General features: G+C 59.6%; 2 protein-coding genes across 2 annotated transcripts; both read left to right on the forward strand.

The window, feature by feature from the left end:
- Positions 1-379: 379 nt before the first annotated feature.
- VOLCADRAFT_97190 (uncharacterized protein) lies at positions 380-16,832 on the forward strand (the record flags this gene model as incomplete). The annotated part of the gene is made up of 15 exons (XM_002956145.1): positions 380-399; positions 2,224-2,506; positions 4,001-4,090; positions 4,908-5,443; positions 8,900-9,239; positions 9,603-9,908; positions 10,140-10,193; positions 10,662-10,841; positions 11,032-11,268; positions 11,707-13,293; positions 13,891-14,040; positions 14,404-15,250; positions 15,347-15,692; positions 16,094-16,100; positions 16,755-16,832. The coding sequence occupies 15 exons, from the start codon at positions 380-382 to the stop codon at positions 16,830-16,832; spliced, it is 5,061 nt and encodes a 1,686-aa protein (XP_002956191.1).
- A 3,728-nt stretch (positions 16,833-20,560) lies between these two features.
- On the forward strand, positions 20,561-23,697 carry stpk9 (serine/threonine protein kinase 9; the record flags this gene model as incomplete). The annotated part of the gene is made up of 6 exons (XM_002956146.1): positions 20,561-20,645; positions 20,733-20,791; positions 21,597-21,676; positions 22,186-22,297; positions 22,526-22,655; positions 23,300-23,697. Coding segments are annotated over 6 exons (864 nt in total), but the record flags the coding sequence as incomplete, so codon positions are not given.
- Between the last annotated feature and the right edge of the window lie 1,198 nt (positions 23,698-24,895).

Consider the following 24,895-nt stretch of genomic DNA (forward strand, 5'->3'; position numbering starts at 1 on the left):
GCAGTGACAGCCGCGGAAATGGCAGTTAGTAACTTGCAAAGGGGGGCCGTCCATGATGCATGATGACGGCTGCTGATGAGAACAGAGAGCTCAGAGAGCTACAGGTTTATGCAGAGGGCTTTCTGCCACGGGCTTTCTGCCACGGGCTGTGCCACTCTCGGCCAGGTGACTGCCTGCTGTGCAGACCACATCCTCTCTGCGAGCGTGAATATCACTATAATATGACGGTTATTAATGTGTTTCCCAGTCGCTGGCACAGGAATTCCTTTTTTGTCGCTTGCTGTATCGCGTTGTGTTCTGTCTCTGCACTGCAGCCAGGTCCTGGCAGGTTCTGGCAGGACCCGTCCTCCCGCCGTCCGCGTGTGCCCCTATTTGTTCTATGGCTGGGCCTTTTCCACGGTGGGTTACGTCAGTAAAAGCTTTAATCATCACCTATAGGCAACACTCCGTTGTAATAGGTAGGCACCGTCCCTACCTATCATACGAGAGTGTCGCCTGTAAATGACCAAAATTTTACTGGAATTCTAGTAGAAGTTAACATGACACGGTAGTGAACAACACGCGCGCGAAGTGATCACGTGCTGCTAGATGAAGTAACCTTACTTTTGTGGACCACACACATCAAGCTTTTGTGGTAGGGAACTAGATTAAGGGGGGTCAACCCAGCTTCGATTACCTGACCTGAGACAGAAGGTTAAGCGAGAGCGCGAACGCACGAAGCGCTTACACGCGTTTGGCGGCTAATGACTTCTGCCACATTCAAGCCGGACTTAATACTACGAATTTTGCTTTGTGGCAAGAGGACCTAGGAGCTCGGCATTGCAGTTACTGCAAGTGCGACATGGCGAGCAGCTCGTAGCGAATCCGAAGTGTGTACTGCATGTGGACGGCCATAAAGGCTTGGGCGGGCTCAGCATGGTCCTTCCCCGTAAAGATTGATCCCTAATTTTGATATTGTACTAGTGTGAAACGTGCGTGGATTGTGGAAAGGAGAGATGGCAGTGGTGCGGAACCTCCCTGTGCCATGCGGCCATGTGGCCTAGCGGTTTTCACAAATGAAAGCGTGCCCTAGCTAGGAGTACTTAGAGAAATTATAAAACAAACCAAGTAATACAACAGATTGCGAAGCTTAACAGTGTGCGCAGCAGAGGCGAATCGAGCAAGTGGGGATTACTGCATCGATAATCGGCAGTACAGGACATGATGAAGTACGCGCGGATTATAGGGTTAAAGGAGCTTTCTTGATCTATTAGTTAATAGTTTGTCCATATGTCCCAGCTTATCATGTAACATTACCAAGAACTCATGCTCTAGTTATACAAGAGCGCGCATAGGAATTCCTTGGAAAAGCATATTACAGAAATGACTGACATGCGCTCATAGGTAGGATTTCGGTAGTCACCAATCCGAATCTGTTCTTCGCTTCGTAAAACGGGCCTTCACTTGAAAGTTGTGGGGTACGCAAGGACCCGAACAGTCCGTTCAATTGGCGCCGAATGTAAGCTCGGTTTATGTGTCATATCATTTCTCAATGGCATGCAATCTTGGCAACGGGTTGCTGGAGTTAACCAGTGGCGTCTTGGTTATTGATGGGAGGCGTCCGTATGGCGCAGCTGGTCGCCTAGTGCAAAGGTGGCTTTGCACATAACTGGTTTCATCACCTCATAATTAGGCCTATCTACGTATCAAAGATATCCGCCCAAGGCGTCACAAATATCTGGTCCAGCTTTTTCACGTCGGGCACAGCTTCTGCACTGGACGTCGGCTGGAAAAGCCGCGGCTTTCAGCCGCCGCGGCTAAGGTGACTGCAGTTGGCGATACGCTTATGCCCACGCTGCTGCAGTTGGGACAAGCTGAAACAGCGAAATGGACATCCCAAAAGGGCCAGGAACTCTGGCAGCCCTCCAACAATAATAATAATCCTCGGAGTCGCCTAACGATTACGGAGGCCCTCACGCAGTCCCGGTGCTTCGGTAATGATACCTCCCTTGTCGCATTCAAACAGCAGGCCGACTGCCATGGCAGCGGCTACTATGTCCCAGGGCAGCCGAGTCGGACGGGATCTCCTAACCCACGGCCAGCGGCTCAGTGCTTATCAAGGGAGCGACCGTGGCCAGCCGCGCAACCCTGGCAGGCCATGTGCCGGGTCCCGTTCCCATTCCCGCTCCCGCTGCTTCTCTTCCTCCTCCTCCTCCTCCTCCTCCTGCCGCTCCTGCCGCTCAGCAGCGGCGCTGCACCTTGTCCCACGCCAATCTCTACCTGTACGGCGAATGATGTTGTACAATATGGTGCCTCAGCGTCCGCAAGCCCTGAACCGAAGGACCTTTCCGTCGCCAACGTCCTGGCGCTATCGGGCCCACCTGACTACAACGGGCCTCGCTGCCTTGCTGGGCCGCCCAATACGGCAGCGGACCGTTCGGCCGTATTTTTCCTCACCAACGACACCTTGGACCGCGCCCAGTCCCAAATCACCGTTAGCTTCGGCACCTCTGTTTACATGCGGCAGGTGTGCAGCCTGGAAAGGGTACGGATGTTGTACGGCAAGTGTACGGCTAACTCCCACATCGTCGCAACTGAACATCCCATGGAGACCAAATGATGCATGTAGCACGGCAACTGGTTCATGTAGTACGGCACTTGGTGCGTGTAGTACGGCAGCTGGTGCATGTGGTACGGCAGCTGGTGCATGTAGTACGCTGGTAGACAGTCGCCTTTCGCCACTACAGCGCCGCTTATTCCAACTGGCTCTGGCGTCACTCTTTCCAATCCAAGTATATTGTTTTTATATTCCAGCAACATATGTTCATTGGTAATTTTCACGACGGTGACTGCGGAGCTCGCTTTGTTAAAGTTAATCGTGTATCGCCATCATCGCCATTTCATACACCATGGCTCAGATCATTAAAACACACACACATACATACACACATACACACACACACACATACATACATACATACATACATACATACATACATACATACATACATACATACATACATACATACATACATACATACATACATACATACATACATACATATATAGGGTTTGGCACTACAGTAAGGCGCGACCATTGCCCCCGAGAGATTCCGGGATCGATACCCATTAGGGTCAAAGTCCTTCCGATGGTGGAAGGCATTGCGCCCCTAGTTGATGGACGGTGGTGACCTGGGGTAAAGTTAACCTGCGAGCCGACCAGGAACGGAGTTGGGCCGCTGTCGACCCGGCAGATTCCGTTGGATGCTGGTGGTGGGTGCGGAACCTGAGCGATCCACTGAGAAGTTGACTAGGGTGACTGGATGAGGGTGCCCCGAAATACTGGGGAAGGAAGGGTTTCGCAGGGTAGCTGCCGCGGGTGAAGATATACCCCCCTGTTTCACACATCATACATACATAGGTCAGTTGTTTTAAGTTGTTTTAAGGTGGTTGCAAGACGTCTTGTGGTGTCGAGCTCTCTTAGCCTTTCTCTCTTGGAGTTTTTTTTTTGGCCTGTTAGGTATATCAGGAGCCCTCCCCTGCCGGGACTGCCCTAACCGAATATTTGTTTGTTTGTTTCCCGTTTTCGTTGGTGGTGTTTTGGGGGGTTGTTTCAGAGAGCCTTTGATTTTGCCCTAGCTGAGACTTGTGGACTCGCTCTAGCGGGACCTGAGAGCCCTTCGTGGTGTTTTCACTGCAGCGCCATCCCCGGATGGAGGGGCAGCGGAATGGCTGCGTAGAGTGTTAGCAGTCTGAGTCGGGGTCGGGAGCACACAAGACTAACCGACTTGGGCTGTGTGCTCCCGACCCTTGCGCTGTGTTTCGGCTTCGGCCCCCGGCTCTCGCGGCCCACAGTGTAATCTAAGTCATACATACATACATACATACATACATACATACATACATACATACATACATACATACATACATACATACATACATACATACATACATACATACATACATACATACACACACACACACGCAAAGCGCGCTTCTCCCCATTTCCCCCCCCCTGCAGGTGGGGATTTTCGTGGTAAGCGCCCTAGAGGCCGTCAGCACTGACTCCGTGTTTGTCATTTACGACGACAGCAAGAGGTCGCCCGATAAGGTGTGCCGTACCGCTTATCTACCTACCTACCTGCATACCTGCTCAGCTGCCTGTCTGTTTGCCTGTCTCTCCGTATATCTACCTGCTTTCTAGTGTGTCAGATGGACGTGTCGTCTCCCCTTTCTGACTGAGACCATGGTGGATACGGTAGAACAGGGGTAAGGGGCTGCTAGACAGCCGGCTAGCTGCACAGCGTGTCGAGATGTTCCTGTGGGACGATACTTTGCGTCTTTGCAGCTAGACAGTCAACCAATCAGTGGACGATGTTCCTTGCACTGCCAGCTGCCGACTGGCATCCGCCAGCCCACCAGACAGCCAGCTGAGAGTGCATCTTGCAGGGGAACATACTTACTTACTTACTTACTTACTTACTTACTTACTTACTTACGTACTTACTTACGTACTTCCTTACTTACTTACTTACTTACTTACTTCCACCACCACACCATACCACACACCATCATAACATCCTAACATGTCCATTTGTTTACGCTCTTCGCCGTCGCCGGGGGAGCCGCTGGTGACCTTGAGAGTGTCGGGGGTTTGGGGGATTCGTTCCCTTCACCATCCGGCGGGAACCAGTTGACGAACAATCCCCTCTCGAAACTTCCAAAGTTTAACATGAGCATCTTACATCCAGCGCCCTTCATCCCATTTGTGGCTTGGACCCCCCTTCGTAATTGGCATGCGTGTGCGTGCGTATGTGTGTATGTGTTTCTCGGTACGGCACAGGTGCCCTGCAGCACGGACCGTACATCTCCCTGCCTGGGCTATTCGGCCTCCGAACGACCCTTCTGGATCTTGTGTAACACCACAGCGCTGTACGGCCCAACCAAGTCCGTACGGTTCAAGATGGATGCGACACTGGGCATTGATGCGGTCTACACGTCGCGCCAACGGCCGTGGCAATTCGCCGCCGCCGTCGCCGCCATTGGCCCTGGCCTCTCCACCGCCGTCGCCGCCACCGCCCCTGGCCTCTCCGCCACCGTCGCCGCCACCGCCCCTGATCTCTCCACCGCCGTCGCCGCTACCGCCCCTGGCCTCTCCGCCACCGTCGCCGCTACCGCCGCTGACCTCTCTGCCGCCCTCGCCGCCACCGCCCCTGACCTCTCCACCGCCGTCGCCGCTACCGCCCCTGGCCTCTCCGCTGCCGTCGCCGTCACCGATCCTATCCTCTCCGCCGTCGTCGCCGCCACCGCCCCGGACATCTCCGCCGCCGTTGCCGCCACCGCCCCTGGCCCCTCCGCCGCCGTCGCCGCCACCGCCGCTGGCCTCTCCGCCGCCGTCGCAGCTACCGCCGCTGGCCTCTCTGCCGCCGTCGCCGCCGCCACCGCCCCTGGCCTCTCCGCCACCGTCGCCGCCACCGCCCCTGACCTCTCCGCCGCCGTCGCCGCTACCGCCCCTGGCCTCTCCGCCGCCGTCGCCGCCACCGCCGCTGGCCTCTCCGCCGCCGTCGCCGCCACCGCCCCTGGCCTCTCCACCGCCACCGCCCCTATCTTCTCCACCGCCGTCACCGCTACCGCTCCTGGCGTCTCCACCGCCGTCGCTGCCACCGCCCCTGGCCCCTCCGCCCCGTCGCCGGTAGCTCTCCCGGCTCTCTCCGCCGTCGCCGCAAACAATATTGGAATCGCTGCCGCCGTCGTCGCCGCTAGCCGTACCGCCCGGCGCGTCGCCGTCACCTTTATCAGCGCCCCCTATTTTACCGTCGCCTCCGCTGTTGCCTCCGCTGTTGCCACCGCAAGCACCATCACCCTCACCATCGTTATCGCCAACGTCGCCGTCACCGTCACCTTCCGTGCCGCCTCCCTTGCCTCCGCCGCCGTCCTTGCCACCGCCGCCGCTGCTACCGCCGTCTCTGCCGCTGCCATCCGTACCCCCACCATCATTGCCAGCGTCGGCGCCGCCGCCGTCACTGCCTCCGGCGTCATTGCCTGCACCGTCAGTGCCTCCGCCGTTACCGTCCCCGCTGTCGCTGCCGGCGCCGTCACTGCCGCCGCCGTCGGTGCCTCAACAGGTGGCACCTCCACCGCTGTCATTGCCTCCGCCACCAGGACTCCCACCATCGGTTGTGCTGCCGTCACTGCCTCCGTCATCACTGCCTCCACCGTCAGTGCCTCCGCCGTCATTGCCTCCGCCGTCACTCCCTCCGCCATCATTGCCTCCGCCGTCACTGCCTCCGCCGTCACTGCCTCCGCCGTCACTGCCTCCGCCGTCACTGCCTCCGCCGTCACTGCCTCCGCCATCATTGCCTCCGCCGTCACTCCCTCCGCCATCACTGCCTCCGCCGTCACTGCCTCCGCCGTCACTGCCTCCGCCGTCACTGCCTCCGCCGTCACTGCCTCCGCCGTCACTGCCTCCGCCGTCACTGCCTCCGCCGTCACTGCCTCCGCCATCACTGCCTCCGCCGTCACTGCCTCCGCCGTCACTGCCTCCGCCGTCATTGCCTCCGCCGTCACTGCCTGCGCCGTCACTGCCTCCGCCGTCACTGCCTCCGCCATCACTCCCTCCGCCATTACTGCCTGCACCGTCACTGCCTCCGCCGTCACTGCCTGCGCCGTCACTGCCTCCGCCGTCACTGCCTCCGCCGTCACTGCCTCCGCCGTCACTGCCTCCGCCGTCACTGCCTCCGTCATCACTGCTTCCGCCGTCACTGCCTCCGCCGTCTCTGCCCCCGCCGTCACTGCCTCCGCCGTCATTGCCTCCGCCATCACTGCCTCCACCGTCACTGCCTCCGCCATCACTGCCTCCGCCATCATTGCCTCCGCCGTCACTGCCTCCGCCATCACTGCCTCCGCCGTCGGTGCCTCCGCCGTCACTGCCTCTGCCGTCACTGCCTCTGCCGTCACTGCCTCCGCCGTCACTGCCTCCGCCGTCACTGCCTGCACCGTCATTGCCTCCGCCGTCACTGCCTCCGCCGTCACTCCCGCCGCCATTACTGCCTGCACCGTCACTGCCTCCGCCGTCACTGCCTCCGCCGTCACTGCCTCCGCTGTCACTGCCTACGCCGTCACTGCCTCCGTCATCACTGCTTCCGCCGTCGTTGCCTCCGCCGTCACTGCCTCCGCCATCACTGCCTCCGCCGTCGGTGCCTCCGCCGTCACTGCCTCTGCCGTCACTGCCTCTGCCGTCACTGCCTCCGCCGTCACTGCCTCCGCCGTCACTGCCTGCACCGTCATTGCCTCCGCCGTCACTGCCTCCGCCGTCACTCCCGCCGCCATTACTGCCTGCACCGTCACTGCCTCCGCCGTCACTGCCTCCGCCGTCACTGCCTCCGCTGTCACTGCCTCCGCCGTCACTGCCTCCGCCGTCACTGCCTCCGCCGTCACTGCCTCCGCCGTCACTGCCTCCGCCGTCACTGCCTCTGCCGTCACTGCCTCCGCCGTCACTGCCTCCGCCGTCACTGCCTCCGCCGTCACTGCCTGCACCGTCATTGCCTCCGCCGTCACTGCCTCCGCCGTCACTCCCTCCGCCATTACTGCCTGCACCGTCACTGCCTCCGCCGTCACTGCCTCCGCCGTCACTGCCTCCGCTGTCACTGCCTACGCCGTCACTGCCTCCGTCATCACTGCTTCCGCCGTCGGTGCCTCCACCGTCACTGCCTCCGCCGTCACTGCCTCCGCCGTCACTGCCTCCGCCGTCACTGCCGCCGCCGTCACTGCCTGCGCCGTCACTGCCTCCGCTGTCACTGCCTCCGCCGTCACTGCCTCCGCCGTCACTGCCTCCGCCGTCACTGCCTCCGCCATCACTGCTTCCGCCGTCGGTGCCTCCGCCGTCTCTGCCTCCGCCGTCACTGCCTCCGCCGTCACCTCCGCCTCCATCACTGCCTCCACCGTCACCGCCTCCGCCGTCACTGCCTCCGCCATCGCCGCCTCCGCCGTCATTGCCTCCGCCGTCACTGCCTCCGCCGGCACTGCCTCCGCCATCACTGCCTGCGCCGTCACTGCCTCCGCCGTCACTGCCTCCGCCTTCATTGCCTCCGCCGTCACTGCCTGCACCGTCACTGCCTCCGCCGTCACTCCCTCCGCCATTACTGCCTGCACCGTCACTGCCTCCGCCGTCACTGCCTCCGCTGTCACTGCCTCCACCGTCACTGCCTCCGCCGTCACTGCCTCCGCCATCACTGCCTCCGCCATCACTGCCTCCGCCATCACTGCCTCCACCGTCACTGCCTCCGCCGTCGGTGCCTCCGCCGTCACTGCCTCCGCCGTCTCTGCCGCCGTCGTCACTGCCTGCACCGTCACTCCCTCCGCTGTCACTGCCTCCGCTGTCACTGCCTCCGCCGTCACTGCCTCCGCCGTCACTGCCTCCGTCATCACTGCTTCCGCCGTCGGTGCCTCCGCCGTCTCTGCCTCCGCCGTCACTGCCTCCGCCGTCACCTCCGCCTCCATCACTGCCTCCACCGTCACCGCCTCCGCCGTCACTGCCTCCGCCATCGCCGCCAGCATCATCCCCGCCGCCAGCATTGCCGCCGCCATCCCCTCCTCCTCTGCCGCCGCCGCCGCCACATCCTCCAGTCCCGCTGGTGACCCCGCCACCCCCCGTCCGGTCGCCCTCGGCTACTCCGGCGCCGAATATTCCCTTACCTGCATTCCCGATCCTGACGACCCCGTCGTTGCCGCCGCCGTCTCCACCGGCACCCCCGTCATTGCCACCGGCGACTGTATCCCCGTCGCTGCCGCCGTCGTCATTTAAACCCCCTTCTCAATCGTATGATCCGCCGTTAGCGGCGCCGTCGCCTCAGCCACTTGCGCCTCCTGCAGCTGTCCGGCGCCCGCCGCCACCACCACCGCCGCCATTCGCACCGGCCAGTCCCTCGCCGTCGTTGCCGCCACCGTCGGCATTACCCAGCACTCCGCCACTGTCGATGCCACAAACGTTACCTCCGCCTCCGCCGGCATCGCCCCCGCTAACACCCATCCCGTCTAACCGTACGGTACCGCCGTCACTGCTGGACACGTCAGGCGTGCCGTACGCTATCATGACGGTTACACGCGATTCAGTACTTGAGGGCCTGGAGATGTCCGACTCAACGCTGCTGACGGTGTTGTTTCCTGGCTCCAAGGTAGTACGGCCGCTGTCGTACACAGTCCGGGTGCCGCTGGCGATAGTGGCTGTCGGCGGCGGCGGCAGCGGGGCGGACGCCACGAAGGTGATTCCACAGGGTTTTCGTGGTGTGGGGATGAACGAAAGTGGATTCGAGGCAAATCCAAGCACGGCGCCTGGATCCAGGATCCATCAAAGTCCTCGCTCCATCCATCCGTCCACCCGTCCATCCAGCTCCTTCGTTTTGAATTCAAATAAATTTGATGTTGTTCGTGTTGACAACACGGGGCTGGCAGCACGTGTCGTACCTCAGTCGTACCTTCAGTCGTACGGTTCCTGTGTCTTTGGTCGAGGGGTGTCCGGTTAGTAACAGTGTCTGTCTGCGCCGGTTTCCATCCGGGGTAATGTTGTCCCTCCCCATCCTCACTCGTCCGTGGTTCATCTTCCCGCCCCGTCCTGCTCCTCGTAGGCCTGCGCCGCCGACTTCATGAAGTCCGTACGGCAGCAGTTTTTGACGTGGCTGCCCTTCAGCGGCACCAACTTGACGGCGGTGGCGTGTACAGCCAACACCTCCACATTCCTCAACCAGAGGATAAGCTCCGTTGCCGCTGCCGCCGCGGCGGCGGCAGCGGCTACAGCGCTGCCAAGCCACCGCCGTCAGATGCTGCTGGGGGAGCTGGCGGCGCTGCCGCCGCCGCCGCCGCCGGACGTCCATCCCGGCGTCAGCGGCAGCGGCAGCGCTGCCGCCGCCGGCGGCCAGACGGAGAAGCACTCAGTGGGTGCTTGCGCCGGTTCCACCAGTGCCACGATGATGTTTGAAGTAACCACGCCGGCACGCACCACGCCACCGCTATCAGGATCTGGCAGCAGCAGCAGCAGCGGTGGCAGTAGCAGCAGCAGCAGCAGTAGCAGCGTTAGCCCGTCTATCCTTACGGAGGTGTACAACAGCATGAAGTCCTGGCAGACTGCGCAAGAATCCTCATTGCCAAATGGTGTCACCGGGCAGCCCCAGCTGCTGGTTTGCAGCCCGGCGGCTGATGAGATCACCGTGTCAACCAAGGTGGGATCTATCGGGATTGAAGATATGGGGGCTTATCAGGGATTTTAGGGCTTTGCGTGGGGGTTTCACGGGAATCTTACATCGTGATAGTTTATGAAGTCTGTAAGTGTAGTTGTTGGAAAAGTGCGGCCTAAGTTCGAGCATTTGTTTCCTGAGTACACGGAACGGTCATGTGTGTCGCAAGAACTCCAGGGCGGGGAAGCAAGCCAGGATCGACACCAGGATTGTCTGGGACCGCGGCCCTGGCCATCTTGGGCCAATGAGCAATATCTTTTATTTTCCGCAGAATGTGCGATTCGAGCGGGGAACCTGTCGGGAGGACAGTGAACGGAGATTTAGAATCTAGGAGCTGCCAGATATAAACCGGCAGAGGCATCTGACGCGACGAAGCCACCTATTGTAAACTTCGTCGCACCTTTTCATCGCCTGTGTGCGTTCGTTCGTGTGGCTTATTTTGCCGTACACCAGGTACGAGTGACGTACGAGGTACCACTGAGCGCGGAGGGCGCGGCGGCGCTGGCAGCGGAATGCGCGGCGGGCAACAACGGCGCCTCTAGCGCTGACGGCGCCTCCAGCTGTAGCATCACGGTTCGGCCGGGAGCTGCAGCTGTGAGCCCTAGCGGAAGCAGCAGTACCGATGCCGTACAGGTACTTTGCTAGTGGCTATGGGCTATGGGGGAACTGGCCTGCTGGCTCTCTTTTAGGGGCAAATCAGGGTCTTTATGGGGGGCAATTTTGTAGAGGCGACCTATCGTTCGCGGCTCTTGTTGTACTACGTCCTCCCCTGCCACGAGTCTAGAGACTGCTTCTGCGTTCCCTCACTTGGCCGCCGTCGCAGAAGAGCGCGACCCTGCCCGCCGCCGTGGCGTCAGCCGTGGGTACGGCAGCCTTAGTGGCAGTCGCCTTTGGCGTCTACGCTGCGGTGCAGCGGCGGCGGCGGCGGCGGCGGCTACAACGGCCGGGGGATCCCGCCAACCGCGCGGTGTCCGCTGGCGGTAAGGAGGAGGTGGAGGACGAGGATGAGAAAACGGCGGCGGCGGCGTCCCGGGGCCCCTCCAGCTCGTACATGATTCGGGTAATGTCGAAGGCAATGCCTGGGGTGCATGATCTAGAGGAGGGCACACGTGTCGAATGGCCAACAGCATTTCCCACACCCCAGGGAGGGAGACGAGAGGGAGGGAGGGAGGGAAGGGGGGGTATGGGGCGGTTGCAGCTGAGGGACGTGGCCATGAGCGACTTCCCTCCTGCCTTGACAGGTGTACCTGCGTTGATGACACGGCGCGACCCATGAGCGTGTGCGTGTGCGTGTGTGTTTTTCTGCTTTCTTTTCCCCACCAACGTTATCTCATTGGGAATGTCCTCCTCCTGCTGCTGCCGCCGGGGCCAGGACTTGAACGGGAACCAGATGTCGTACACTGGCCGGGAGGTGTCGTACGTTGACGTAGCACCAGGCGGGCGGCTCTTTGGTCGGTGGGCAGATCCGCTGACCCCCCCTGCCGCCACCGCCGTACAGGCTGCTCGTCCCAAGGGGGACGGGTTGTCACCGTTCCTTTCAAGGCTTGGCGGCGGCGGCGGCGATGATGACGGCGACGATCGTGTGTGTGGTGGCGCCAACGGCGGCGGAAGCTGCGTTGACGAGGAAGACGACAACACAATGCACGTACTCCGTCTCTCCAATAGTGGTAGGCAGCTACAGCCGACGGCGACGGCGACGACGGCAGCGGCGACGGCAGTGGGGATGGCTCGGGGACCGCCGCCTGCTTGCAGCCCGGCGCAGCCGATCCGTGGGGTATCGAAAAGCCCAATCTTGCGAGCCATGAGTCATAACCAGCCAGCACGTGGCCGGGCACTCAGGCTGTACGAACAGGCGTACGGCGCGACCGCGGGTGTTGCCGGGCTAGCGGTGCAGCCGTCGCGGCCGCGACTGCACCCGCCACGCAACAACCTGCACTCCATGGCCGCTGTACGGGCCGCCGTACGGGCGAGCATGGGGGGCACGGGTGAGGCGGTGATGGCCGGTGGTGGCGGGGTAGGGAGCTGCGGCGGCAGCGGCGGTTGGAGGACTTTATCTGATGACGCTGGCTTGCCCGATGCTCGTACGGCCATCCCGGCGAACTGCACGCACGCGGCGGCGGCGCCACCACCGCCGCCGCCGCCGTGGGCCAGCGACGTCACAGACTACCTTGAAGTAGTCCCAATACTCTGTGAGGACGATGCCCCATTGCCGCTGTGGCTGCCACCGGCACCCATGCGGCTGCTGACGGAGCGTGCCGACGGTGCGGCCGACGGCAGCGGCCACGAAGCCAGCCCGCTGCCACACGTGCGACCCGTACGGGACGCCGAGGCGGATTGGACGAGCTTGGATGACTGGCAAGGCTTGGATGGCCAAGGTCAGATAGCTGGTCAGGCTCCGAACGCCGAGTTGAGTACAGGCCTGAGGACGGGTACGGCAGCCAGTGACACCGTCGCTGGGAGCACTTTGGAATTGTCGCCGCCGCCGCCGCCACAGCAAGAGTCCTGGCAGCAAAACCCCTTAAGCGAGCGGCTTTTCCGGCCGCGGAGTCGCATGGAGGGCGCGAGGCCTGTAACGCCGACAGATGCCGCTGAGTTTCAATCTCCCTCACCTTCTGGCACCAGCCTGGAGCTAGCGGCTGTAGGAACAGCCGCTGCAGCAGCAGCCGTTGCCGCCACCGCGGCCGCCGAGACCATCGGGGCAATCGTCGCCGCTGTGGAGGCACAGCGGAGCTGGGGCGGCGGCGGCGGCGACGGGGATAGCGTGTACGGCAAGGCGGCACTGTCACGGCCGTCGTCGCCGCGGTCATTGCTGGGACTCAAGCGGCTACCGTCACCGCGAGTGCATCCGTCACCCGCAGCTACGCCGGAGCGCGGCAGCAGCCCGCCTGAAGGGTGGAATCCACGAAAACCAGCTGTGGCGGCGGCGGCGCCGCCGCCGCCGCTGCCACCGCCGTCGTCGTCGTCGCGACCGTCGGCGGCCACCGGCGGCTCTGTATCTCAGAACAGCACCTGGAGGCAACTCCTGGCGGTTGCGGAGACGCTGACGTCGCTCGCCGGCAGCGCCACAAGCAGGATTACTGGCTTCGTGGCCAGCAGGCAGTGGTCGCGGCCAAGCAGCGGCAGCAGCGCCGGTGGCGGCTCTGACGCCGGCGGCGGCGGCGGCGGCGGCGGTGCCAGCAGCAGCAGCAGCAGCGCCAACAGGTTTGCGGCGCCTCCGGCCGCCGCCGCGTCCTTGCGTCCAAGCTCACGAAAAAGCAGCCTTGAACAACGGCCTGCCAATGGATCCGGACCTTCTGGACCCGCAGCCCTCGCCGCGGTTGTGGCGGCGGCCGCTGAGTGTCCCTATACCCCTATAGCCTCTACCGCCGCCATGACCGCGATGGACACCGCCGCTGCCGCCGCCGCCTCTGCTGACAAGCCAGCAGCGGTGGTGGCAGCGACGGTCACGGCTCTCCAAGGGACACCGGACGTTGCGAGTTCGGGGGTATGGGAAGTGGAAGACAGCTTTCCGCGGCGGCACTGGGAGCCGCAGCCTTTCCTAGCCGGCAGCACCTTTTCGGGACATGCTACAAACAGTCTGCTGCCACTGCCGCCTCGGGTCGGCATTGCTGCTGCCGGGGGGGCGACCACAGTGGCGGCAGCGGCGGCGGCGGCGGCTTGCGCGACACCGGCGCCCGCGCAGCCAATCACACGGGGCATGCGGTACCTGCGGACGCCGATGGGCCCGCAGCCGCCGTTCTTGGCGGCGGCAGCACGCGGGTCGCAGCACCAACACCAGCAGTTGCGTCAGCAGCTCCGGGCTTCCGCGGAGGTGGAAGTGGAGGAAGAGGAGGTGGTTGGGGACGTGGAGGAGGAAGGGGAAATAGAGGAGGCGGCAGTGCTGACGGCGTTGCTAGATCAAAGACGATTACGCTGGCGGCATCAGCAGCAGCAGCCGCAGCAGCACGGCCATCAGCAGCAGCAACAACAACAGCAGCCGCAGCAGTGCTCGCATAGCTGGTCGGGAAACGGCCCCAACTTGCGCTCCTGGGAGACGCAAAGGCAACGGCAGCAGGAGCAGCAGCAGGAGCAGCAGCAGGAGCAGCAGCAGGAGCAGCAGCAGGAGCAGCAGCAGGAGCAGCAGCAGCAGCAGCAGCCGGTGGTGGCACACCAGGTCCGGTGCGCCTCTGCCGACGCCGCCGTCCCCACGGCGCAGGGGCCCTCCTCACCTCGAGCGCCTCTGAACGCGGGGTGGCGCAGCTCCTTCAGCACCTCTAGGGTTGTGGGGCAACCCTGCGTGCTGTTGCGGCGGTCAGGCTTGTCCACCTTAGACTGGCAAGGATACGCACAAGGCACGGTGGAAACGGCATCGGCGGCGTCGGCGGCCGCTGATGACTGCAGTGGAGGTGGCGGCCATGTGCATAACGGTGCCACCGTGTCGAGCTTCGGTAGTCGGTTCGCATGGCAGTCACCGCGCAGCGGTGGTGGCAGCAGCGAGGGCAACGGCGACGGCGGCATTGACATCCGTGGCATCCCCGCCGCTGCCAATGTTGCTGAGGAGTCCCTTAGCAGCGGCCAGGATGAGGATGATGTGGACGAGCAGGAGGACTGCAGCGGCTCGGGAATCATACCCTGCACGATGCTGAAGGCGGCTGCGGCGCCGCCCCCGCCGCCGCTCCACATGGACACCTTGATGGGCGGCATCGGCGGCGGCGGCGACGGCGGCGGCGGCGGCGGCAACGGCGCGGCCATTCTTGCCAAGGCGGTCAGTGTCGCATCCATTGCCTCAACCTACTTCCCCGCGGGCGGTAGCCGCGGCGGCATCGTCGACGCTGCCGCCGCCGCCGCCGCACGTTCCAGTGTCCGTGGAGGCAGCGGTGATGGTAGCGGCGCCGGAGCCCCTCCGATCGTCACAGCGGGCCCAGCCACTGCAGACGCAGCCGGCGCTGCACGCGCGGCGAATTTCGCAAGTCGTATCCCACGGCATCACCTCCGTGGCATTCGCACCAGTACTAACGACAGCGGCAGAGCCGTAGCTGCAGCCGAAGCTGCTAGAATTAACGGTGGCAGCAGCAGCAGCAGTAGCAGGAGCAGTAGCAGCCGTCTACTCTTACCCCCGCCGCTGCAGCTCACCGTACAGCTTGCCCTACCTGGCGAAGTGCTCATCATCGAAGATGTAGCCATCGGGACCTTCCCGAACCTTACGGGCCCAGCCATCATGTTTCGCATTCGGTGCCGCAGGCCAGACAGTCGGCCCGGCGACTTGCCGTACAGTGCCTGGGTGCCGTACAGTCAACTCCCGCCTGGCGATGGTCACGAGGCGCTGCGGCGCTTCATGCAGACTGCCCGGTGGCGACGGTTCAAGTCCAGCAACCAGTACCTTCACTTTGCTCGAGTGCATCGCGACGGGGTACCCCGTCTAGTGACAATCGACGAAGAAGAACAGCGAGACGAGGAAGGAACTCTCGGAGCTCGGGACGGGGTACCGGTGGCATTGAAGGCTGGGTGAGCATTTGCGGTGTAGGGGGCTGTGGACTAGTAGTTATAACCTTTAGTGGCCTGCGAAGGAGGGCTGGAGCCTATGCGGTTTGGCCGTCGTGAAAGGGCAGGGTAAAAAACGCGCAGGAGCACTACGCAAACAAAACGCTCCTCGCGTGGCGCCAACTGCCAGCGATTAACGGCCAACAGACACAACGAAGCCATAACGGCATACCATGTGTAGAGGTGGGTTTGTAGCCCTAGCGAATCACCGTCCATCACAGCCCAAGCATGCTGACGAGGCATGAGGAAAAAGGAGGGGGCGGAAAGAGGATAAGGGCTGGCCGTGGTGGTAATGGCATATGGCACTCGACCCGGCCTGCGTGTCTACGTTTGCCAAGGTTATAGCATCCATCTCATGTATGCAGCATGCAGGTGCGCATGAAATGCTGATTTATTGCTCCCAGGGGGCGTTTGAAGAAGACAACTGTTGGGATAGCTATTTGGCAACTGCTGTTGTTAACAGATGTAGGGGGGTGGGGGAGGGCCGTAGGCTGGCGCCGCCGCCGTACGGACTGTTAGGTTAGGTTAGGTTAGGTAATAGGCTGCTGTCGTACTGAGCTTGACACACAGTAGGCGCGTACGGTAGATGACACTGCCCTTGCTAGGATTGCCCTAAGACGAACGCCACGCAGAGAACACCCTGCTCCTTACGCACGTATCTATGTATGTATGTATGTATGTATGTATGTATGTATGTATGTATGTATGTATGTATGTATGTATGTATGTATGTATGTATGTATGTATGTATGTATGTATGTATGTATGTATGTATGTATGTATGTATGTATGTATGTATGTATGTATGTATGTATGTATGTATGTATGTATGTATGCGTGTGGGGGACCACGACACGAGCCTCGTAATCGCGCAGTACCAGCCGCGCACTCCCCTAGCGGCGAGGTGAGGGAGGCTGTGTGTTGCTCGCGTGTGTGTGGGTTGGGGGGTTTGGGGAGGGGGTTGGAGGTCAGGGAGAGGGGTCACCCACCCTAGCGCCCTTACGCACCCCTCCCGCGTACCTCCAGCACCAGGCCACTAAGCTCGTCCAAGTCGTCGCCAACCGACCAAACTGTTTGGCGACGACATCCACAACTCCCATTTGAAACGCCCATGGCTGTTACCGTTACCATCGTTACCGTTACCGTTGTCGTTGCCCGTGGTGTGCGGCGGTACAATTGGCGGTTAGCGAAGCAACGTTGAACCGCAGCAGGAAATGTGGGTTGAGATAGAAAAGTTCTGCTGCCACGGCGCAGGATGGAGCTCACGCACGCTGCCATTTTGACCTCTGAGGGCGCGTTAACTTCCTGACAGTACATTAGCAGTACAGGTGTCTTTCGGAACGAGCAGGGGGACAGACCTGATGAGTTTTTGATTTGGAACTATACTTCAACGGACTGGTTATTTGTGAATTCCGTACACAATCACACCATCGCATGCCGTACACCCGAGTCGTACACCGCGAAACGCGAGGGTGGGCTTTGTACGGCGGCCTATGTGCTGTCGCGGATTCGTCATCGCACACCGTTACTTGACATTTATGAGGAATGCTAGAGCTAAAGCTGCTTTGCTAGACATTCTTTTGTTTCGCACGTGTTTTAAAAAAACACGTTTGTGTTTGTGTGTTTCGGGGGACAACGGATGCCAGGGGTCTACTTCAAACCAGGGGGCCCCGATCAGGCCTCCAACATAGATAGATAGGCTGCTTGCTACTGCTGCGTGACATTAGCACGGCACATGCGTTTGTACGGCCGTAGAATTGTAGCTCTTTAACGCGAGATATTTCATTCTTGGGTTGGCGCCAGTGCTAGTAGTTTTGAGCAAGTAGCGGTCGCACGAGCTTGAGGGAGCGCCTCGAGCAGGGCTGGGTGAGGCGGAGGTCCTTTGAGGGCTGTTTTGGGGGGGAAGGGTTCGGGCACCTTGCAGAGGGCTTCTCCCCTTCCGGTTGGGGCCCCCCCCCTCGTTGGGGCCCGCCTGCGCGGCATTATGCCGCGCAGGAAACAAAACCTTTTGTCTTAGGAGATCCATCATCATTACCATTGTTAGTCCAGGCGGACTTAGATAGAAATAAAATACAACGTAGATTTGCTGCTGTCGCCACTTTGCATTACAATTTTGATTGGCTGTAATAATAATTGTACGGGGGGCCCCCCGCTGCTGCTGCCGTACACTGGGAAGTGTATATGTCGGTTCCATCTCTGGTTTTTACGTTACACACGCGCGGTGATGGTGGTTGCTGTTATGATTTTGTAGTGCTGTGCCGTACTGCATCAAACGCCGTACGAGTACGGACACCTCTTTTTCTGGCCCAGATGGGTCGCGTGGTTCATGGTGTATGTCGCTGTATCGCAGGGAAAAAAACAACAGACAACAGTTCAGATTTTCGTTTGTGGCGCTTGCATGGAAATTGATAAAGAAATTTATGGGCCATTCTGCCTCACGCAGTCGGACCGGTGTGTATGGGCTCCGCCTGCTCAAGTTACGTAGATACCATTAGGAGCACAGTTACTAGACGCACGTGCAGTTTGGAGTTTGGAGTAGAGGATGCGGTATGTGGTCAATGGAGTTTTGTTTATACTTTCAAGGGCCCGAACTTGATGCACTCAGGCACGTTGGTGAGGCTGCATGTCTGAATGTGCCAAGCCGACCAGCAGCGGTGGCGGCGGTGGCAGTGGCAGCAGTGGCGACGGCGCGGGAACATTACAGGATGCAACGGAGAATACGGGTGCAATAGAGAGAGCGATGAATATTGCGTCCGAAAGGACTGAAAGAGCGCTGCACCGCTTTCAGGAGGGAATGGAACCCCTCTTTGGGGGGTGGGCATTCCTGGGGTTGACAAGGGGAAGGGATTACGCCAAGCTGGCGACGTGGGTGCGGATGGCGTTGTTCATACCCCGACCTAGGCAGACAGACAAGAACGTGCCCGTGCCCGTGCCCGTGCACATATTCACACGCATCCTGGAGCCGCGCCGGGAGCCGAAACATCCCTAACGACGGCCAGATATGAGCACATTCGGGACTCTAACTCTGATTAACGGACTGTCGGACTAACGAACGGATGAATGGACCGTGTGAAGGATGTGTGTGTGTGTGCGTGTGAGAGAGAGGGGGGAGGTGGCTGTGTTCGGGGTGAGCGTTGCTGCCTGGGCACCATGCCAAGCGTCTCGCACGGAAGTATGTATGTATGTATGTATGCGTGCTGCTTGGCCTGGCTTGACTTGGCCGCCGCGCCGGGCTTGATGGAGTGTGCGGAGGATGAAGACATCTGTTGAGGATTCTTGGACAAGACGTCGGGTTCCGTTAGTGTGAAAGTGGCGTCACTTGCACACATGAAGATGTGCTGGGACCCCGAGCCAGCCAGACAGCCAGCTGTTAAATCCAGGGCGATAGGAAATTGGGGATGTCTAGGTTTTCATGGTGACGGGCCGTAAGCTCAGATGCAGTGGAGATGGGTAGGCGGGTAAGATGGATATGCGGGGCGGGGAGGTACTGCTATTTGTCAGGGGACTGGGGGAAATGATGTTTGGAGGTGTTGCAGGGCCGTTTGGCATGGCCCTGCGCAAAGGAATGCCGCGTGCCGTGCGTTTGGGGGACCGACACAAGGGTTGCGGCGGTTACGCAGAGCGGGCAGGAAGCTGCCGGAGTAGGGTTGCCGTCGGGTGCTTATCAGGACAGGCGTCGCATGTCATAATTGCAGATGTGCTGCATGGCGGCCATACTCGTCGACAGCGTTGCGAATATCGGATAGATTTGCGAGTTAATTGAGAGCTATGTCCTTTGGAACGGTGTGATTCCTATATGCACGGAAGGCGATGGGTTTGAAGCGTCTAGCAAATGAATGCGTTTTTCTCCAAAGGCATGAACTCGGAAGTGGATGGTGGTCATTAATCGTTTGCTCAGTCTGCGAGGACGGCATCAGCCGGCTTCATTTAATGCGCAGAAAGAGAGCTCTAAAAGGTGCCTGGACTTGAAGTCAAAGGTAGTTTAGGAAGTGGCTATTCAGGAGCATTTATGTAAAGTTAGTGTATGATGTGCGCTCTATTCCCGAATCATGAAAATCTCAACCCGTAGCTCCTGTTGTTGGACTTGAACCTCTTGTAACCGCTTGCCGTATCGCGTACCTACCTCCCTGCCTGTCTTTGCATCCGTGGTTCGCCCCAAATCATGAAATGGACATATCAAGCATGTAAGCAAAGGATTTTTATTTTACGTTACGATATGCTGAAGAAACACTTAAGGAGGCTGCCAAAAGTTCGTCGAACTCGAGCGTTATGTTAGCTATGGAAGCTTTGCGCCTTTAGGCTACCAATGAATGACAAAATTGGCATGGGCTCCGAAGATTTCTTCCGCGAAGGCATGTTGCCTACTGCTGAAGTCAACCGCTTTGCTTCTGCTCCAGGGCTGCCAATCCGTTGCTCAAGGTGTCGTAACGGATGGTACCCATGGAAATACCTGTTTGCTACCGTAAGCATGCTTACAATCCTAAACGCGTACCGGTCCTGGTAAAGGTTTCTTCTCCACCTTTACGAAGAAGTTCCAAGGCTTTTCCCACAAATGAACCATATTATTTCTGAGTATAGCCTGCTGTAATCTTCCTCTATTAACTGCAAATAAAAATGGCTGCCGGGACCCCTGTAAACCCGCTGGAGAAATTCCCTGACTATACATTTCAAAAAGCACTTGGGACAGGAGCGTTTGGGTCTGTGCTCTTGTATAGACGACAACTTGCTCCTGGAGGGCCGTATGAGGTGCGGCTCGACATAACCAACCTGTCGGCGTCATGGAATGTGGTCGGGCCGCTTACATCGTTGGCGCGGCATACATCCAGGATGTCGCCGTCAAAGTAATTGCACGGGATGAATGTGCGGACTTTAACCTTGTTTCGCGAGAGGTTCACAGCCATCGCCAGCTTGTTCACCGTGAGTTCTCAACCTGGCACACCTTGCTCACCGTTGGCCTCCAGATTACCAGCAGAAATTTCTAATTCATGTCAGCGCATCTTGCAGCACATGTCATCCGGTTCAAGCGGCTGGGCTTAACACCGGACAGGCGATTTCTGTACATGGTAAGCGCATGGCCTCAACGGCCTGATTGCCTAACACAGGACCTCTCAAGGGAAGTCCTAACTGTACAAAGCTGGGCTGTACCATAGGAAATCCACCGGCGTATTGCCCTTCCGGTAGCTTACTAGCCTACTACATATGCGTAAAGTTGCCCAACTCCTCGCCCGCCCCCCTCTTTCCCCGATCTGGAGGCAGCTTCCTCCCCTCCACTACACCCCTGTTGCACCGCCTAGCGTCCCACCAGGACCAGCACCATGCTGCGAAATTCGTCGGATCTACGTGCCGAATTATGTCCGCGTACTTGTTTCATGGCATGACTCTTCGTGACCGAGGCTCGTTGCTATGAAACCGGAAGATTCGGCTGTTGGGCGCAGATCGCATCCCGGCGCTAGAACCAACAACAGCCTGGCCAACCTACCCAACCTACCAGACCCTCCCCAAAAAGACCCAAGCGGCCTCACATCCCCTTCCCAGCAGCCCCTAGATGCCCATGGCCACGAGCTCACTAGCTTTCTTTTCTTTTACTCTGTTCCCATCACTTTCTGATATCTCCCTTTCCTTGGTCTATCCTCCAGGTCCGTTCCCTCGCAGCGCTTTATGAATTCTTATTCACCCGTTACCTATCTATCCATCTATCTGTCTATCTACCTGCATACCTATGTATTCATCTATATGTGATTATAATAATATATATCGTCCCTGGGGCCCCCGGGCTTTGACGGACACCCCCTGCATTCATGCGGAACTTGTAAAAAACTTGTATATCTCTCACAACATATGTACCTACACATACGCACTCGCTGCCAGATTATGGAATATGCCGACCGAGGGGATCTTCTAGAATATCTGCGGAGACGAGGTCGCTTCCGGGAGCACGAGGCCCGCTGGTGAGGTGTTGGCGGCGTGTGAGGAGATGCCGCCGGGAGGGGGGGAGAGAAAGGCTTGGGGGCGGGGCGCCACGTACCCGGGCGGTTGGCCCAAACATCATTAAAGAACCAACCAAACAACCAACCAACCAACCGCCGACCTGTCAACCTGGCCCTGCATTTTCTTCCAGTGCTTAGGATTGCGACTTCTTCAAACCTGTACTTTTCGCGGTGCAGTTCAGTTAAAACGCCGAATGCCCAGTCAACCAACCAACCAACCAAGCTGATTCAATCCGGTCCTTGAATGAACGCTCGCTCCATAATAATCCCAAATCGTCACAGATGAACCCAGATCAAGCGAACCCAGATCGATTGATTAACGAAAACGAATCCGGTTTAAATCCTTCCAATGAAAGCTCCCAAATAATCTGATTTCGTAGTCATGCTCGGTGTATCGCTCTATCTGCCCCGCACTATCCTCCGCCTCCTGCCCTCCTGCCGCCCCGCGGGCGCCCCCCCCAACCGGTCAGGTTCTTCCAGCAGCTTGTTTTCGGTCTGGACTACTGCCACCAGCGGGGGGTGGTCAACCGCGACCTCAAGCCCGAGAACCTGCTCCTGAAGCGCACCCCAGACGCCCGCCAGGTGGGTCGTCTTGTACGGCTTGTACGGCTTTAACCAGCCGTACACATTCGGACGTACGAAGGGTAAAAGTGTTTCCTATCGTTGCCTCTATTGGCCGCTAGGGCCCCCCGCTTCATATTCGGGTTCCCCACCCCCAACAGACCCACCCCCCGCCTCCCACCGAACCACCCCCATCCCTAGGAGCTTAGCCAAGGGGATCTGGAGCACCCCTTCAACCTGCACCTCAAGATTGCGGACTTCGGCTTATCCAAGGAGGGAGTCCACTCGCTGCCTAAGAGCAGGGTGGGCACCGTCACCTACATGGCGCCCGAGGTGCTGAGGGCGGGCCCGTCGCGGCGGTACGACGGACACAAAGCGGGTGGGTTTGGGAGGGTGAGCTGAGGACGGAGGGTTAGGGTGGGGGGGATCTGGGTAGTGGCCGTGTCGCCGGAAGGAAGAGGAGAAGAAGCGGGCTCGGGGGTAGTTTTGCTCTATTAATATTGGTAGCAAATGCTAAGGGTATAAGTATAACTCGCGACTATTTTGAATGGTCAGACTGACTGATTGACGCGCGCGTTCGCCCCGCACTCTGATCACCCCCGCCCCCAAACCCGCGCACACACACACCTCTACACACACCTCTACACACACCTCTACACACACCTCTACACACACCTCTACACATACCTTTTCACACACCTTTTCACACACCTTTTCACACACCTTTTCACACACCTTTTCGCACACCTTTTCACATACCTTTTCACACACCTTTTCACACACCTTTCCACACACCTTTCCACACACCTCTACACACACCTCTACACACACCTCTACACACACCTCTACACACACCTCTACACACAACTCTACACACAACTCTACACACACCTTTTCACACACCTCTACACACACCTCTACACACACCTTTTCACACACCTCTACACACACCTCTACACACACCTCTACACACACCTCTACACACACCTACCCCCCCCCTCGCCGTTGCGTTCGTGCGTGCAGATATCTGGTCTGCCGGCATCGTACTGTACGTGATGCTGTTTGCGCGGGCGCCCTTTGACGATCCGCTCGCCACGAACGACAAGGCCCGGCGGGACGCGACGATGCAGCAAATCCTGCGTGGCGAATGGTCCGCCCCGGCCTCCCTGCCCGTGACCCCCGAGTGCTTGGACTTGCTACGGGGCATATTGTCCGCAGACCCTGCCGCGCGCCTGTCCATGACCCAGATCATGGGCCACTCCTGGTTCGCAGTGGGCCTCCCGCCCGCCGCGCTGACAATGAACACCGTACTTGTACGACAACAGACTGCGCAGGCACCGCCGTACGAGCAGAGCGTGGAGGAGGTGAATGCGGTGTTGGCGGAGGCGCAGCGCAAGGGGGCCCCCGCGGGACCTGGCGGCGGTGGAGGCGGAGGTGTTGGAGAGATGACGGATTCGGGCTTTATGACCATGGTGAGTGGTGCGTGGGAGATGATGAGGTGGGGTGTTGTCCGGGGGAGGAGGAATTTGGGGGATTTCCGAGGGGTCTAGGGGGTCTTTAGTTTTGGTAAATTTTGGGGGGAAGGAGAGGAAATAAGGTCCGTGTCAGGGTTTCATGGGCTGGTCGAAGGGTAGAGCAAGGGGGGAAGGGAGTTTAGTAGGGTTTTGAGGAGCAGTACCTAGTTCTTGTCGTGTCAACATTCGGTCATCAGTAACCGGTATTAAGGTTGTGACACGTGGGGGTTAGCAACGCACGCACACACACACACAACAGCTAGCGACCCGTACTCGCCTCGCCGTCGTATTACTACTAACACCAACAACACACCCTCGGGGGCTACGCGACTAAACACATCCCGACTACTACGACTCACTTTGACCCCGTCACCCCGAATCCCCGCCGCTCCGCTCGCTTGACTGTCGTACCGCGCCCACTCCCAATGTACGGCATCGGTACGGCACTCATGCGGCAGATCGAGGACGAGCTGGAAGAGGAGCAACGGCGCGGCAACAACCCCTATATGGTGGAACCGTATCCGCACGGGGCTCCGCCGGGGGCCGCGGGGGTGGGTGCGATGCGGAGGTGATGTGAAAGGCGGTGCGGTTGGGGTTGGGAAGGGGGGGGGGCCCGGAAGGGTCAAACTGGAGTGAAGTGAGGTGGGGTGAGGGTATTTATTTACACGCATCCCCAGGCTCCAGGCTCCCGGCCAAGGCCAGCAGATTTACTGCGGTGCGGCTATGGGTAGGGTGGGCTGGGGGTTTTGGTGGATGGGGTGGGGTGGGGTTTCGTCATGCGCCGTGGCTCATGCTGGGCCGTGGCGGGAAAGGGGTATAGATTGGTGGAGGCACCGGAGGGGGACGAGGGAGGGAAGCAGCAGGCGAATGGCGGAGGAGGATGGGGGTTTACAGTGTGGGTGTGGGAGGAGGGACGGGAAGGCGGCCGGGAAGGGTGGGGGGCGTTTGGGCCTCTGTCTTTCGCTAATCCTTGTGTGGGTATGGAGCTGGGAGTGCAGGAGGTGGATGGGGAAAATGTATGTGTGTGTGTAACATCGGAGCCCGTTAGGATGAGGATATAACGGACGATTGCGGTCAACAACACGCTGTTTGATTGCGGGGGGGG

The sequence above is a fragment of the Volvox carteri genome (genome assembly GCF_000143455.1).
Source record: "Volvox carteri f. nagariensis unplaced genomic scaffold VOLCAscaffold_58, whole genome shotgun sequence".
NCBI classification, from domain to species: Eukaryota; Viridiplantae; Chlorophyta; class Chlorophyceae; order Chlamydomonadales; family Volvocaceae; genus Volvox; species Volvox carteri.